Below are 16513 nucleotides of genomic sequence, written 5' to 3' on the forward strand. Positions count from 1 at the left end.
GAAATCAGAAGGCCAATCCCATTTTAACATTTTCAATTGATATTTAGAAGTGTTATAACATAAGGCAGCTGTTATTTTTATTTATGTCCAGCTTCTTGGTTATGTTTGTTCTGTCCTGAAAATAAGTAAAGCTAGATTAAAATATACAATATAAACAGTTAAGTACAGTTGTGCGGTGCACAAAAAATATGTTCTTATACAGTCTGGTTAACCACATTCATGTAAGTTGTATTTTCTAATGTTAAGAATGTGTCAGGCTTGTTCCTGGCATGCCAGTATTCCCATTCATTGACCTTCAGGTGCTCTTTCAAAATTGTAGTTGTCTTGTTGCCACGGTGGTTCCATATATCCATTTTGTACGTCTTCCATGTTAAATCTAAAAGTGTTTATAAGGTTAAGGCATTATGCGCGCATTATCATGCATAAAGAATACCCGATAACACTTTTTTTATGCTGTCATTGTTACATATGTTACGTAGTTTCTATAGTAATAACTATAAATAAGCAATAAGGTACGAGAGGCTGTGCTGTATCGTGAATAAGTACGGCTGAAGGGCGTTCAGCCGTTACTTGTTCACGATACAGCACTTGCCTCGAGTACCTTATTGCTTTTATAAAACAGTTACCACACAATATTAAAGTAAAAAAAAAAAAAAAATGTATTAGTGCATCTTTCATGAAGTTAAATCAATAAAAGCATTCCTTCCGCTAGAAAAGAAATAGTCCCTGACCGTGAACAACAACGTTCCAATGTGTAATATGCATGAAAGCTCAAATAAAAACAACAAACCGTTCTCAAACTTTGTCTCATTCTTTTTATTTTTTACAACACAATATTTGTGAAATTTCCTCACACAAATAGGCATAGCTTATAAATCTCTCAGCACGAGAAAACGTTTATTTTTTTGTTTATTCCGTAATTTTCTCTCTGCACTAAACTAAATATTTACATAGCCTAAATAAAAACACAAGGGCACATATTTTGATAGATAACAGTTAGGTCTTTAATCTATTTTCTTAATGTTATTAATTTAGTTGCTAAAATGCTGCCTAACAAGAGATACTTTTTTATTGTTGTTTATTTAAATTTATTTGAACATCTCCGTTTATTGTGCACGCATTAAATATTTGTCTCGTTTCAGTCGGCTCCACTGTGGTGATATTTAACGCGGTTCTCTTTAGTTGGGGCTCAGCACTGTCAGCAGTGTTTTCTGTTGCAGCAAGAATGTCGCTCCAGTGCTTTCTTTGTTTTAAGTTTAGCCTCCAGTAGCTCTGTAGTGAACTTTCACACTTATGTCCACTCACAGACATAATTTCCCTCGATTCGAGACCAGCATTGGGCAGTGATTTGTGTAAACCTTGGAGGTGCCTGCTGCTTTAAAAATTCTCGGCAACATTGTTGCAAGGTAGTTCACACAAAGAGTATAGAAGTTACTTCTATACTCTTTGGTTCACACCCATTTATGTTGATACGTGTGGTTGCTAAGGGTGTTGCTAAGGGAGCAGTGATAAATAGAACCGTTGGGTGAAGCGGTCATAGCCGTGTAATAAAGCACAGCTATTGACCAATCAGAATCAAGGATTGGAACTAACCGTTTTATAAATTATGCATAATTACATGCAACTAACCCTAAACTAAATCAAACCCTAATTCTAACACTATAGTAAGTACATGTAGTTACTTAATATCACTAAGTACTTGAATATATAATTACAGTGCAACAAAGACACCTTAAAGTAAAGTGTAACCGAATATTCTTACGATGCATTGTTAATGCAGGCTTCATCTGGTGTTATAATACATTGTACGTTATACCCACAAATAGGAAAGTATTATAATCTGTTGTAACTGTTGTTATGATTATTTATCAGATGATACAACACATAATAATATTGTTTATAAGCATCATGCATGTATTATAATGCATTAAGAATACCCTTATAATGCAGGCTTCATAGAAAGTGTTACTTTGCTGTCTCAAAAATTACGGAAAATTCCGTCAGTGGCCGAGAAGGAGTTAAAGGATTAGTTCACTTCAGAATAAAAATGTCCTGATAATTTACTCGCCCCCACATCATCCAAAATGTTCATCATGTCTTTCTTTCTTCAGTCGAAAAGAAAGTAAGGTTTCTGAGGAAAACATTCCAGGATTTTTCTCCATATAGTGGACTTCAGTGGGGTGCAACGGTTTGAAGGTCCAAATTGCAGTTTTAATGCAGCTTTAAAGTGCTCTACATGATCCCAGCCGAGGAATAAGGTCATTTTCTAAAAAAAAAAAAGACAAAAAAAACCTTGAAAGGTCATAGGTGGAAGTACCGACCTAGTGTTTACAAAGCGAACGTGCAAAGACCAAGTAAAATACCATTTACAAAAAAAATTAATACATAAAAGGTAAACCAACAATGTCGGATGATTTTGAAGTTAGAGGAGAAAATGAGCCTACCTTTTGGAATGGGAACACCATAGACTGTAAAACAAATATGAACGTAGTGTCCGTGACGTCACCCGTAGGTTTCTGAAGACCGTTTTTGAAGCCTAAAGTGGGCATGGCCGACCGTACAGTCAGACAATTAGCTGAGGTAACGTGACGGCTAATAGACAACAGACAAATGGCTAATGATGACTAATGACCACAGCAGCGGGAATCCACCTGTCACTCAAAAGTGGACACCCTTAATTATGCAGAAATGTATGACTTAATATAATTTAAACGGATGAAAATTCACCCCCCTCACAGTTGAAGGGCAAAAGCCACTTTTTGCTCCAGGCTGTTAACATGTTTTTTTCTGCTGTAAAGTTGGGCATTTTAACATGGGGGAGATACCGATTTGACTCACTTCTGCAGCTAGCCTCAAGCGGCCAGTTGATGAATTGCCGTTTAATACACTTCCGTGTTGGTTTCAAGAGAGAGACAGGGAGGTTGCCGCTTGGGGAACGCGCATGGCCTTTCAACATGATTACGTAATGTGTGGCGCATCGCTGTGCTAGTGCAAGACGAGCATTTGTGGTTAAAAAGTATATGTATTTTTATTTTTTTCACTAAATAAGACCCTTATTCCTCGGCTGGGATCTTGTAGAGCCCTTTGAAGCTGCATTGACACTGCAAGTCCACAATATGGAGAAAAATCCTGGAATGTTTTCCTCAAAACCTTTCAGTCTTTTCGACTGAAGAAAGAAAGACATGAACATCTTGGATGATAATTTTTTTTATTCTGAAGTGAACTAATCCTTTAGTGGAAGTGGAAAAGCTTATTGAAGTGCATTATGGGATTGGTTAAAATTGTCTCGAAATTGAGGCATGTGCGGAAAAAGCTGTCTGAAAAAGCAGCTCGCAGACAATAGGCTTGTTTGGGAGACATGTCAGGAAATAATCTTTACTTTATTCCAGTGGTTTGTTATCGCTAGTGGGGAAACTTTTATTTTAGCTTTAATGATCTGATCATGACCCTGTCCTCGTCATAGCTCACACTCATTAAACTCTTCTGTTGTGTGGAGTGTGGAGTGGTTTATTGCTCTGGCACAGAGGCTGATCGGTGTGTCCCGGCGGCAGTAAGAGTGCTCTTTCATCTCTTTAGGACGTGCTGCTCTAATAAGCTTTCAGAGTGGCCTTTTATCAGATGCCATGGATCAAGCAGCCTCTCAGTTTTGCTTTGAGTGTAACACTGAGCCAAACAAAGAACAGAAAACCGTGTTTACCTCAGCTCTCCTCCCGCACCCCCACCAGACTCAATTTCTTTTGGGCAAGACAAGATTTGTCTGTATTCTCCGTTTCCTTTTCTCCAGCTTTGGCCTGCTTTTCACAACCAGTTGTTTACTCATCCTTTTGAGACAGTCGCATCAGGATAATCTCAATCAATGCATTCCTATCAGTCTCTACAACTCGCTTTCCACAAAATCAGTCCTCACTGAGTGTTTGCATTCAGTTTGATTTCAAATTTCAAACTCAACTTGGTTTCAGTGAGTTTTGAGGTAGGTACAATGTTTAAATGATTTTGAAAGCAGACCAATATTCCAGTCAACCAAAAACTACATCCCTAAACCTACCTCTAATCCTGACCCACAAACTTTGACCCTGTACATATTATGTACTTATTATAACTAGGTACTAATCATGTACCTATCTCTAAACCTAACCTTAACCCATGTAGTTACCTTATATTAACCAGTACTTTCTTAGCTAAGCACACTATAAGTACATGTAGTGCACGTACTGTAAAATAAAGTGCAACCGGAATATTGTTTCAGTAATTTATCCTACTTTTCTAAATCAGATATGATGCAGTTTAATTCCTTTTATTCCAGGCTGTGTGTCTTACTGCAGCATAACCTGATTGTCTGTTTGCGTACATTTATGATTCATAGCAAAAGTACATCATAAAAGCCTAATCTGAAATGAATAATTGGTGTAGTGTGGAGTGCTGTATTTTGGGTAGTCTAAAAAAAAAATGCACGTCTTGAATAATTTATTTGTTTATTAAGATGGTGGAAAAGCTTTATTCAGTCGGAATTACAGTTCTGTCATTCTGTGCAGTTGTGCGTGAATATGCTGATGCACCAAATATGGCCGTACAAAGGAAGTTTGTTTGTTCTCCTGCCTAAAATGTGAGCTGTTCTTAGTGCTTGTGGTTTACACAAGGGTTTCTGCACTTGAGGAGCAGTCTTAAAAAAATGGTTCACCCAACATTGAAAATTATTTACTCTCCCTCATGAATTCCGTATGGCTTTCTTTCTTCAGTGGAACACAGAAGATGACGTTTTGAAGAATATCCTGGTCACTCTTTTTGCTTTAATTAAAGTAAGTGAGGACTGGGGGTGTCGAGCTCCAAAATGACAAATCACCATAAAAGTAAACTCGCATAACTCGTGCTATATACCAAGTATTCTGATGGCATATGATGGCATTGATTTACAAAATTTACGAGTTCGTTTTCCTTGGGCATGTGAGAAGTAACAATGTCCAATTTGTGAACAAATTTTAAGTTGGATTTTTTTTCTTGATAATTCTCTTCACAAAACTGAATCAGACTGATCTGAATCTCAACCCACAAACTCAGTGATCCAGTTTCAGGGAAGATTCCCTCGTGAAAAAATACATTTTAAAAGGTCTTATTATGGAAATTATATGCTTTAAAAGAATATATTTAAAGGTGCTGTAACTTTTTTACTCTGCTAAAGCATAAAAATACCATAATATGTTTGCAGATATTTATGAAACATGCTAAGTTCACATACTCGTTTCTCTGAAAAACACTTCTACAGCCAGTTATTTTACTTATTATTTTACACGTTCCGTGTTGTCAGTCGCATTTTGTTTTGGTCTGTGTGATCTCGCCCACTGCCTGTTCACCCAATAGTATTTCGACACCCCGGGATGCCAGTTGGCAGGAAACACAGCGTATCGCAGCTTTGGAAACGAGCAAACAAACTGGTCAGAGATTGCAGATTCCACACAACCTAAAAAGCCTCGGTATCCATCTAAAAATCTCTATGAACGAGAGCATATTAAAACGCAGATAAATCAACTCATTAACTTACAATCTGTAAGTCTCCTTGGTTTTCGTCGTCCTTAAACTGGCAACCCTGTTGAGGTTGGAGGAGGAGGGGGTAGGGGAAACAGTGGTAAATATTTAAATATATTTGCAATTACACATTTGTAATGATGAAGTTGCAATTAACTTTAAATGTAATACTGAATAACACACTGCAGTGTCTCATCCTGCACTTGCCAGTTCTCTCATTTTCAGTGATTTTGATCAATCTGCCTCTCTTTCTCACATCTCCAGACTTTAATAACACTCTCTGACTCTAACTCTCTCTCACTTCCTGTGCCTCCAGCATAAAGATGGTGTTGATGTGGACCAGTGGAGACACTTTCAAGACAGGCTACTTCCTGTTGACTCAGGCTCCCATGCAGTTCTGGATCTGCGGCCTCCTTCAGGTGTGCGTGGACTTCGCCATTCTCTTCCAAGTGTACTATTACAGCCTCTACCCACAGAAACCCATCTCACACACCACACATACCACCTGCGCCAAGGCCCTATGAAACGCCCGCATGTATTAAGGAATGTGCTCAAATCTATATTACTATGTATATGTATGCATACATACGAGATCGTTGTACAGTCTCCCCTAAAAGTATTTGGGTACTTAAGTCACACTTAAATATGTGTGAATGTCCTTGCATTAGAATACAAAACATCAAACTATGATGCTAAAGCTTTTCTCACAATTTCTGCTATATTTTCATAAAATTAATGCCACCTTTTTTTATATTTTATGCAATGAAATGACATTCATACAGTAAGTGTTGCTTAAGTGTTCTGATTATTTTTGGTGCCACTGTAAAACTATTAGTAGAACCAACCTTTACATGCAGTATCATAAAGATATGCAGTTCTATTTACACATTTACATATACTGTATATACACACCAGCCCAGGGTAACATTCATGCTTATGAAAACTTTTGCCTTACAGACTTTCGGAATAACCAGAAATGTATCTGACATTAGATGGATGAATGTACAAAGAGATTAATACAGTTAGTGTAGTTTTATTTGGATAAGTTTTTACCTCAGTAGCCTGCTGTAGTGTTTCATGCAGTGAAGGCCAGATGAAGATCACAGGAAGAGCCCTGTGTCTATTTGAACCAAAAAAAAACACTCTCCTTTTGGTAGTAGGAGACAGTCCTCATACAATTCACAAATCTACATGACTTGATGAAATGTATTCCCCAAATGTTATTTTTAGAGATATGAAAAGCATGTCCAAGGTCATTTGCGTGCAATCATTTTAGTTAGCATGACAAATTAGGAAATTACCAGATTCATATACTGACCTTTGACCCTCTAAAAAACTTTAACAATGTATTTGTGGCATTTTGGGGATTAATTTTGTTTTATTTTTTTATCTGTCTTCAAGTCAGTAATCAGCCCTGAACATGACAATAAATACACTGAAACAAATATTTTTGTAATTTTCCAGTAAAATTACCTAAAGATTTAGTTTTTATTCATTATTATGTTTTTGCTTATGCTTAAAGATTTATGCTTAAAAAAAAAAAAAAGTAAAAAGAAAATGGTTCTCTTTTTTTTTTTCAGTTTTCTCTTACTAGAAAATTTGACAAATACTTTTTTAAGAAAATGATTATTTTGCAGATTAGTACTGGTTCAGTAGTTCTAGTCCGGAATGTCACATGCCAGTAAACAATTCTTGTGTTATGAGTGAGATGCTGCTTATAAATGTTATATAGGTAAACGGGTTTAATTGTTTAATGGGGAATAGTTTAACACAATTGATGGCCTTTTGGCGTGATATTTCCACTCTTGCTTTGTCCAAGTCATGACATTATTTTTTATCCAGATTCCTTAATCACAAAAAAAATATGAAAGACTATCTACGATAAAAACTCTCCCAATTTAGATAAAAATCCTTTTTTATTACTATTGCTGTTATTTATTTCTATTTTCTATCTAATTCTATCTTTTTTTTTACCTGGTTGATTCTAAAACGTGTTTGACTTCAACTTCATTTAAATATTTATATATTGTTTCTCTTTGTGCTGTATTTTGATACTATAGCTGGTTTATATTATTTAGTTTTTGTATCTATATTGCCATTATTTTAAACTGTCTTCTGTTGAAAGTTCTTGCCATTGAATGAAAGTAACAGATGTACACTCTGGTTCCCATAGCCATATATAGGTTTACTCTATCATTCTATACAGTATTGATACTCAGTTATTGATTGCTGTTTTTTGGAGGGGGTTTTGTTGTTTTCTGTTAAGTGTCTGTCTAGCCAAATGTTCTGTTAGTGTTAGGATGGATACTGGTGGTCACTCCACATATTTTCAATGCAATGCAATTTTTTATAGCAAGTTTTGTTAATAAAACAAAAATTAAAAAAGAGGTCTGTTTGGATATTGCTATTTCATTTATATGCATTTAAATGAATAATGTTCATTTAAAATATTTTGCTGTCAGGTTCCTCCAAAGATGTATTTGATGTTCCATTATCAAGCTATTGTAAATTCAGACATTTAAAAATGTGAATCCATATTCACATTCAACAACACCAATACGAAAAAATTGTGCGTGTGTGTGTTTTGACATTAATGACAGTTTAAAAATCAAGTTTCTAATCAAGTGGCTGTGGTGTATGATGATTTGGGCGTTATTGCTCTGTAGTCAGCTTATAGTCTCGCAGGCTGTGAACATTTGAGCCTGTATTTCTAAAATACAGGCATTGAACCAGTTTCATTAAAATGGAAACCTGAGAGTGCATTCATTATGGCTGTGGTCATTATAGCAGTGTTTGTACTGGCAGGTCTCTCAATACCTTTATGAGCACAGGGCTCTCAGGGGAATCAATATAGATGTATCTACCACTGATCAATGTTATGAGGTCTTCACAACAAGCTGACCCTCTGTCACATTCATTTAATCGCTTATAGGAATAGATGTGCTGGTCTCCCAGTTCAGTTTGGACAGGACTCAACTGGACACACACTAAATTCTTATCTCAGGAATATTTCAACACCCAGTCATGATAATCTGACGGTATCAGATGGTAATACCATGCTACCGAAGGATTTCTATAATCATATACCATGGTACATGGCAGTCCAAGGTTTTTAGTCGTGAAATTATCTTGCTTTACATTCTTGACATTATGGGTTGAGTAATTCCATCTGTCCTAATATGGAAAGACGGTCTGAGTTTGAGACCAATTTACTTTCTAATTAAAAATGACATTTACAGTATATCCAACAAAACCATCACTCAAGACAATTTGAAAATAAGAAACCTTTATTTTTTTTAAAGGGTATTTCACTGTGTTTATTACAACCGGCAGATCCTGAGACTATAGCATCTAAAAGCAGAATTATACAGAAATATGTTTAAATGTGTTTTCATAAACATAGTTATTGCAAACCAGCTATATAGGAGCATAAATTAAAGTTCAATAGCCTGTTTTGAACAGTGTAACACAATGTATGCTCGTACACCAGAGAAAAGCTAATTTTACCTTAAAGGTGGATGCAAAATAAAATGTCAATCTTCACAGTCATACAGTTTTCACAGGTAGGAGCATCTACCAGGTACACGAGCTTAAATAAAATTCAATCATCACTCACTCTCATGCCATTCCAAACCCATATGATATTCTTTCTTCGGTGGAACACAAAAGGAGATGTTTAACCGAATGTTCATGCTGGGTTTTTTTCTATACAGTTAAAGTGAATGGGTCAAACGCAGTTGAGCTCTCAAATCTCATTAGAACAGCTGCATATATAAAAGAGGCCAGCTATTAAAAGCTGTTCAGGGAAACCTCACTTCCCTGACCTTAGACACATTTTTATGGGCTGCTAGTTTTAAAATCCTTGTTAGTTAGCCCTTCTCCCATGCCAGTTAACGCTGGTTCGAATCCCACTCGGAGTGGTACAAATAGGACCAGTTACATTGGTGCCGTGACCCGGATGAGAGTGAGATTTAGGCGGGTGGTAGATAGCGGTGCAGGTAAACCTCACTCCTCTAGCCTCAAGAGGCATGCTAGGGGTAGCAGCTTTTAGTGTACTTGTTAACGCGCCCACCTCCCATGCCAGTTTACACTGGATCGAATCCCGCTTTGAAGTGGTGAGAGTAAGACCAGTTACATTGTTGCTGTGACCCTAATGGGTGTGAGGTTTATAAGGGTAAATATAATGGAGGCCAGCTAGTAGATATCTTTGCAGGTTAATCTCACTCACTTGGCCACAAGAGGCAAGATAGGGGCAGAAGCTTTCAGCCTTTTTAGGACACCTGCCTCCTATGCCAGTTGATGCTCGTTCAAATCCCACTCTGAAGTGGTGTGAGTAAGACCAATTACATTGGTGCCATGAACCGAATGGGTGTGAGGTTTAGGAAGGTGAATGTAGCTGAGTCAGCTGTGCAAGTAAACCTCACTCCCCTGGCCTCAAGAGGGTTCAGTCTTTCGTGTCTTTGTTAATGGACCTGCAACCCATGCCAGTTGACGATAGTTCGAAAAACCAGAGTTGTGTGAGAAGGACCAGTAGTTACACCTATTCAAATGGCTTGACATGATGGTTTATGATACACACAACAACATGTTGCTTCGTGTCACTGATGTCAAATCTGGCATGACACATTTGAATTCTGAATCAAAAGTGAGATTTAAGAGCTCCTAAGTAGGGGGAAAATAACTTGAATTTTGCATCTTTTCTCACACTAAGTTATCATATGGCTTCAGAAGGCTTTGAATAAGGGTGCCATGAGTCGTATGGTGTTTTTTTAATTGTTTTTGGAATTTATAGACCCAGTCTCCGTTCACTTTTAACAGTTCCATTTGTGTTCCATGGAAGAAAGAAAGTCATGCATTTGGAACATGATGGTGAGTAAATGATGACAGAATATTCATTTTAGGGTGAACTAACTCCTTAAAGAATTGTGCTTTGGACTACAAACCAGTCCATTTTAATGTTCCTTTCCCAGTGTCTATTATTGTCAAGTCGCCTGCTTAGACAGGTACTATATATGGCCGCTCACCTGTAGCATGTCTTTGTACGTGATATTTTTCTTTAGTCTTAGTTAATTGTTTGCATTATGACTTTAGAGATCGCCTGACCTGTGGGACTCCTTGACTTGCCACAGCCACAGATCTGCGATGGTGCGCACTGACTGCAGTGGTCTCTGTGATTCCATGTAACGAACTGTCAGTATCCTGTGAATCCTCACTGTTTTGGGACTTGGTGCTGTCTTGTGAATCGGGCTTGTGCCGTGTGGCCCGACACTGTTCCGCTTTTAGTTCCAGGTAGGAGCGTGAAAAAGTGTGAAATATGGATGTGACTGGGAATGCCATGAGCAGGATTCCACTCAGGATGCTGCTGAGTGCCACCACTTGGCCAGGAATGCTGCGTGGAACCATGTCGCCGTATCCAACTGTGGTCATGGAAATGACGGCCCACCAGTAGCTCCCAGGGATACTGGTGAACTCCTGCTTGGCGCCCAACTCGCTCTCGGCCAGGAAGACCAGAGGTGAGAACAGTGCCATGGCGACGCACAGGAACAGCAGGAGCAGTCCGAACTCTCGAGTGCACCGGCGTACGGTCAACCCCAACGTCTGCAACCCCAAAGAGTGACGTGCTAAACGCATCACGTAGAAGATTCGCAGCGCTCGAAGAACTCGCAGGACCAATCCCACTTTCTCCAGGTAGTTGTTTCCTGAGCCGGTGGGACGGTCGTTTACAGACAGTGAGTCCACTATCAAAGTGATGTAATAGGGCAGGATGGCCACCACATCGATGATGTTGAGGGGTGTGCGCAAGAACACGCACTTGCTCTGTGTCTGGATGAAACGGAGCAGGAACTCCAGGGAGAACCAGCCCACACACACCGTTTCCAGCACAAAGATGTTGAAGCACCTCTGGGAGCACTCACCCTGATAGAGGAAACACATGTTAGTTGAAGTCTGGGTTTCACATTCTGTTGAACCTCTCGAGTCATTTAGAGTCTTCGTGTGAGGGTCATTATGCAGTATATGTCTCAATATATTGGATAAATATTATACCCTATATTCTAAAAGAAAGCAATCCTAGTTTTCCTTCATCACAGTATTAGGTAACACTTTATTTTAAGGTGAAGTAGTTACACGTTACTACATGTACTTAGTACTTGCTGTAGTAATAACAGTAAATAATGCATAATTACAAGTAACCCTAAACCAAACCCTAACCTTAACTCTATAAGTACGTACATGTAGTTAATTAATATTACTCAGTACTTATTTGAGTAAGTACAATGTAACTATGTCACCTTAAAATAAAGTGTAACCCAATATTCCCATTAAGTGTGATGGATTATATTTTAAATCATTGTGAGCTGTTTAGATGTCCCTTGGTGCACTAACTTCTAACATGGAAAAACTGGCAATTCATTAAGAAATATTCCAGCTGTTTCTTCATTTTTATCCAGTTCCTACTTAAAATGTTTCAAACATGTTTTTATAGTTTTAATTGGTGATTTTATTTGATTTAAATTTAAATTAAATTTATATATTTTTTTCCTGTATACTCATTTTCAGTTTCATCCATTTAAATTCTGTCATCAAATACTTACCCAAATGTTACAAACCCACAAGACTTTCGTCATTTTCAGAATAAATATTCTAATATAACCTAAGAGATTTCTATCCATCCATCCAAAGTCTAGATAATCAAAACTTTCAAGCTCCAAGTATAGTTCATAAAGGCATCATAGAAAAGTATTTCCTATTTGACTCCAGTGGTTTAATAAAAAGTGATTTACATATTGATATCTTTAGTTGTTCCGAAGACAAACAAAAGTCTATCGGGTTTGGAATGACATGAGGGTTAGTAAATGATGACAGAATTTTAGGGTGAACTATCCCTTTAACTAACAAAAGCCAGTTCCATAATGACATAACCTTTACGAAGTAACGTCATTTTAATGGGACAACAGCAGCACATGCATCAGTAAGTATTGGCAATATATTTGATGAATTCTGTTATGTTGTGGGGTCATTTGATTTATCTCAAATTGGTTTGATTTCATGAAAATTTACCAAATTTATCTTTGTATAAGCCAACTGTCTGTCAATCGCTCTCTAAGCAATGGCTAGCACTTTGTATAACTAATCAAGTAATAATTAATAAAGTTTAAATGTCTGAGCTTGGCCAGAGCATGTTTCTGAAATTAATTTCTTAAACTATAACACAAGCACATTCATTTAAAAAAAAAAAAGAAGCTGTTGCATAACTTCAGTGACTTGTAATTACTTTACAAGAGTCCACTTGAAGTCTGCAGCTGAGGTAATGCATTTAATTTAATAAATACGCTTGTGTCTTTGAAACATTCTACTTTATAATTTGTAATCATAAAGACAAAAACAAATGTTCCATGAATACTGAAGGTTCTTAGAAACCAGACAGATTTAATAACATTTTTAACACAATGAATATACTTTGAAAAGCAGTGAAGGTCATCACTAAATGTGTGAGAGAAAATGGAACAACAGTGAATGTGCCCAGAACTAGCAACTCACCAGTGTCACGACAAAAAGAAAATGAACCCCCTGGTGTTACTTGGTCAATTTAGACCCCCAAAATATATATAATGTATTGAATTTGTACAAATTTTAACTTCACTGGAATGGTATGAAACTTGTTGACTTTTGAGGCACTTGCTATGTGATTTAAAAAAAAATTGTGGACTTGATTCGAAAAGCTAAATTATTGTAAAAAAAATCAATAAATAAATTGTCACATTCGCGTTAAAAATTACCGCCATTGGAAATTACTGCCACAATACAAAAATAAAGCACACAGCAGTAAAGGGTTGAAACTCTAAAACATCAAAAGTGCAAAACAGACACACCCACTCTGGGTGTAAGTATACACACACACACACACACACACACACACAGACTATTTACCAGTAAGTTGATCCAGAGGAGGTTGAAATCAGATCAAAACCAGATGAATCGAGTTCTGATTAAGGATTCCTGTTCATTTTTGTTACATTTTTTATTGAATTTTGATGTTTGAATTAAATTATGTAACAAAAAGCTTTATCTTCTGGTTTGACTGTAATCATGATGCCAAAAACACTTCAAATCAAGATTTCCAAAAATCTAAACTTCGCCAAAAAAACTAGTTTTTGATAATCTCTGAATATATATTTAAATGCAAAACTCAATAAAAGTAAGTTATTATGTCTGAATACACTATTCTCAGTAACTGGGAATACATAGCCCTGTTTATATACTTATATAGGGATTTACAAGCCTGCTTCAGTTGCACTGATTGGACTGTTTTTGAAGCTGCATGCTGACACTGGATGAGCTCACAGATTCTGTCACATCATACATCAGTTTCTGTAAGGATATGTGCATTCCTACCAGGATTTATTTAAAATACAAAAACGACAAACCATTTGTTCTCAGCGAAACTCAGACAGCTTCGCCAGTTCAAAGAAGATGCCTATAGGAATGGGGAGAAAATCTTGTACAATCAGGCCAAAAACACACTGACAAAAGAGATTTATGGTCTAAAAAGCCCTTCCCCCCGCCCGCATCGGGTCTTCAGGAAACAGAAGACAAGGAAAGCACCAGGCCCAGACGGTGTCTCACCAGCCTGTCTAAAAACCTGTGCTGTCCAGCTGGCCTTCATCTTCTCGCAGATCTTCAACAGATCACTGGAGCTGTGCGACGTCCCTTCCTGCTTCAAACACTCCCATTATCCCCATCCCCCCAAATAAAGGGACTTAATGACTACAGACCTGTCAATCTCATGGTCATGAAGTCATTTGAAAGACAGACATCACAGGACCCTTGCTGGACCCCCTGCAGTTTGCTCATCGAGCAAACAGGTCAGTGGATGATGCAGTCAACATAGGACTGCATTATATCCTGCAACATTTGGACAAACAAGGGACTTATGCGAGGATCCTGTTTGTGGACTTCAGCTCGGCCTTCAACACTATCATCCCAGGACTCCTCCAGACTAAGGCCCTGTTTCCAACTTTCATTAAGATGCGTTTTGGTCTATCAGTACACAAATAGACAAGGGATACACATACCCGTTTACACCTGGTATTTTAATCTGTCTCTTTTGTCTACTTTTGTCCTGATTTCTTTGAGGGGAGGGATAAAATATTGTTAGTTTTTTTCAGATCTTTCGATCTAATGTACAAAATAAGTTTGTGCAATTTACATATGAACGTGCCCGGAGACACGGAGAGCATCAGCTTTAATTTCTGCTCTGATAGCCGCAAGACCAGCCGGACGCGATGAGTGCGTGTTAGAAATCAGGAATGATGAGACAACATTGTCCTTGGTACGTTTTCCGTCTTCAAACCAAACTTGGGTCTTTAGCTGACAAAGTTTAAATCCCGTCAGGCTAGCGAACTTCCCATAATGTTTACACATTAGGTCAGTAGGCGGAGAGTAGGCGGTCTTGTGGCTGTTCGAACGCATTCGACCACATGAGCGTTTCCACTAAGAAAGCAATCCAGTCGAATGTGTTTTCGACAACCTCAGGAAGTGGTCGAAAGTAGACAAGCTCAAAACGTTTTACACCTCGTCTACACCTGTATTTAGCATCGTCCGCTTGTGATCCGATCGAACAAAATGAATCTTAATACCAGGTGTAAACAGGGCCTAAGTTAGCCCAACTCTCTGTTCCTACAGTAGCTCTATTTGTCAGTAGATCACCAGCTTTCTGATAGACAGGCAACAGCTAGTGAGACTGGGGAAATTCACATCCAACACCTACACAATCAGCACTGGTGCCTCGCAGGGATGTGTGCTTTCCCCACTGCTCTTCCCCCTGTACATGAACACGACAGCTGGCTGTCTGGTGCAGTCATTACAACCTGGAGCTGAACACGCTCAAAACAGTGGAGATGATTGTGGCCTCCACCCCAGCATTACCCCCACTCACCATCGTGAACAGCACTGTGGAAGCAGTGGAGTAATTAAGGTTGCTGGGCTCTACCATCTCTCAGGACCTTAAAGGGTTAGTTCACCCAAAAATGAAAATTCTGTCAGTAATTACTCACCCTCATGTTGTTCCAACCGCGTAAGACCTTCGTTCATCTTCGGAACACAAATTAAGATATTTTTGATGAAATCTGAGCCTTGTCTCACTCCTCCATAGGCTGCTAGGTGGCCCAAACTTGCTGGCCCAGAAAAGTTATTAAAGAGATCGTTAATATAGTCCAAGTGACTACAGTGGCTCAATCTTAAGTATATCAAGCGACGAGAATACTTTTTGTGCGCAAAAACAAACAAAAATAACGACTTTATTCCACTATTCATTTCCTTCTCTCTCGACCTCTAGTTGGTTTGCGTAGTGTTTTTGCGCAGCGCGTCTGTGTTACACGTCACCACGTAGGCTCACTATTGGCCGACGCTGGTCATGTGTGTGATGCGTGATTACGTATAACACAGACGCGCAGCGCAAAAACACTACGAGGCCCAGAGAGAAGGAAATGAATAGTGGAATAAAGTCGTTATTTTTGTTTGTTTTTGCGCACAAAAAGTATTCTCGTCGCTTGATATACTTAAGATTGAGCCACTGGAGTCACTTGGACTATATTAACGATCTCTTTAATAACTTTTCTGGGCCAGCAAGTTTGGGCCACCTAGCAGCCTATGGAGGAGTGAGACAAGGCTCAGATTTCATAAAAAATATCTTAATTTGTGTCCCGAAGATGAACGAAGGTCTTACGGGGTTGGAACAACATGAGGGTGAGTAATTACTGACAGAATTTTCATTGTTGGGTGAACTATCCCTTTAAGTGGGACAATCATATTTGCTCTATTGCAAAAAAGGCCCAGCAGAGACTGTACTTCCTTCGCCAGGTGAAGAAGTTCAACTTGCCACAGGAGCTGCTGATGCAGTTCTACTCTGCAGTCACTGAGTCAGTCTTCTGCACTTCCATAACTGTCTGGTTTGGCTCAGCTACAAAATCAGAGGATTATTGGTGCTCCCCTG

General features: G+C 38.3%; 2 protein-coding genes across 2 annotated transcripts in view; one reads left to right on the top strand and one right to left on the bottom strand.

The window, feature by feature from the left end:
- Positions 1-7389, top strand: part of slc66a2 (solute carrier family 66 member 2) — a 43837-nt gene extending 36448 nt beyond the window's left edge. Inside the window, exon 4 of the mRNA XM_084423634.1 lies at positions 5837-7389. Coding sequence (XP_084279760.1) covers positions 5837-6044 — 208 coding nt within the window. The 3' untranslated portion in view covers positions 6045-7389. The remainder of the gene's footprint in view (positions 1-5836) is intronic.
- Positions 7390-8792: 1403 nt separating this feature from the next.
- The window catches only part of kcng2 (potassium voltage-gated channel, subfamily G, member 2), a 40886-nt gene continuing 33165 nt past the window's right edge, over positions 8793-16513 (bottom strand). The window contains exon 3 of the mRNA XM_084423635.1: positions 8793-11436. Within this exon, the coding sequence (XP_084279761.1) occupies positions 10600-11436 (837 nt within the window). The 3' untranslated portion in view covers positions 8793-10599. The remainder of the gene's footprint in view (positions 11437-16513) is intronic.

This window comes from Rutilus rutilus (genome assembly GCF_951802725.1).
Source record: "Rutilus rutilus genome assembly, chromosome: 11".
NCBI classification, from domain to species: Eukaryota; Metazoa; Chordata; class Actinopteri; order Cypriniformes; family Leuciscidae; genus Rutilus; species Rutilus rutilus.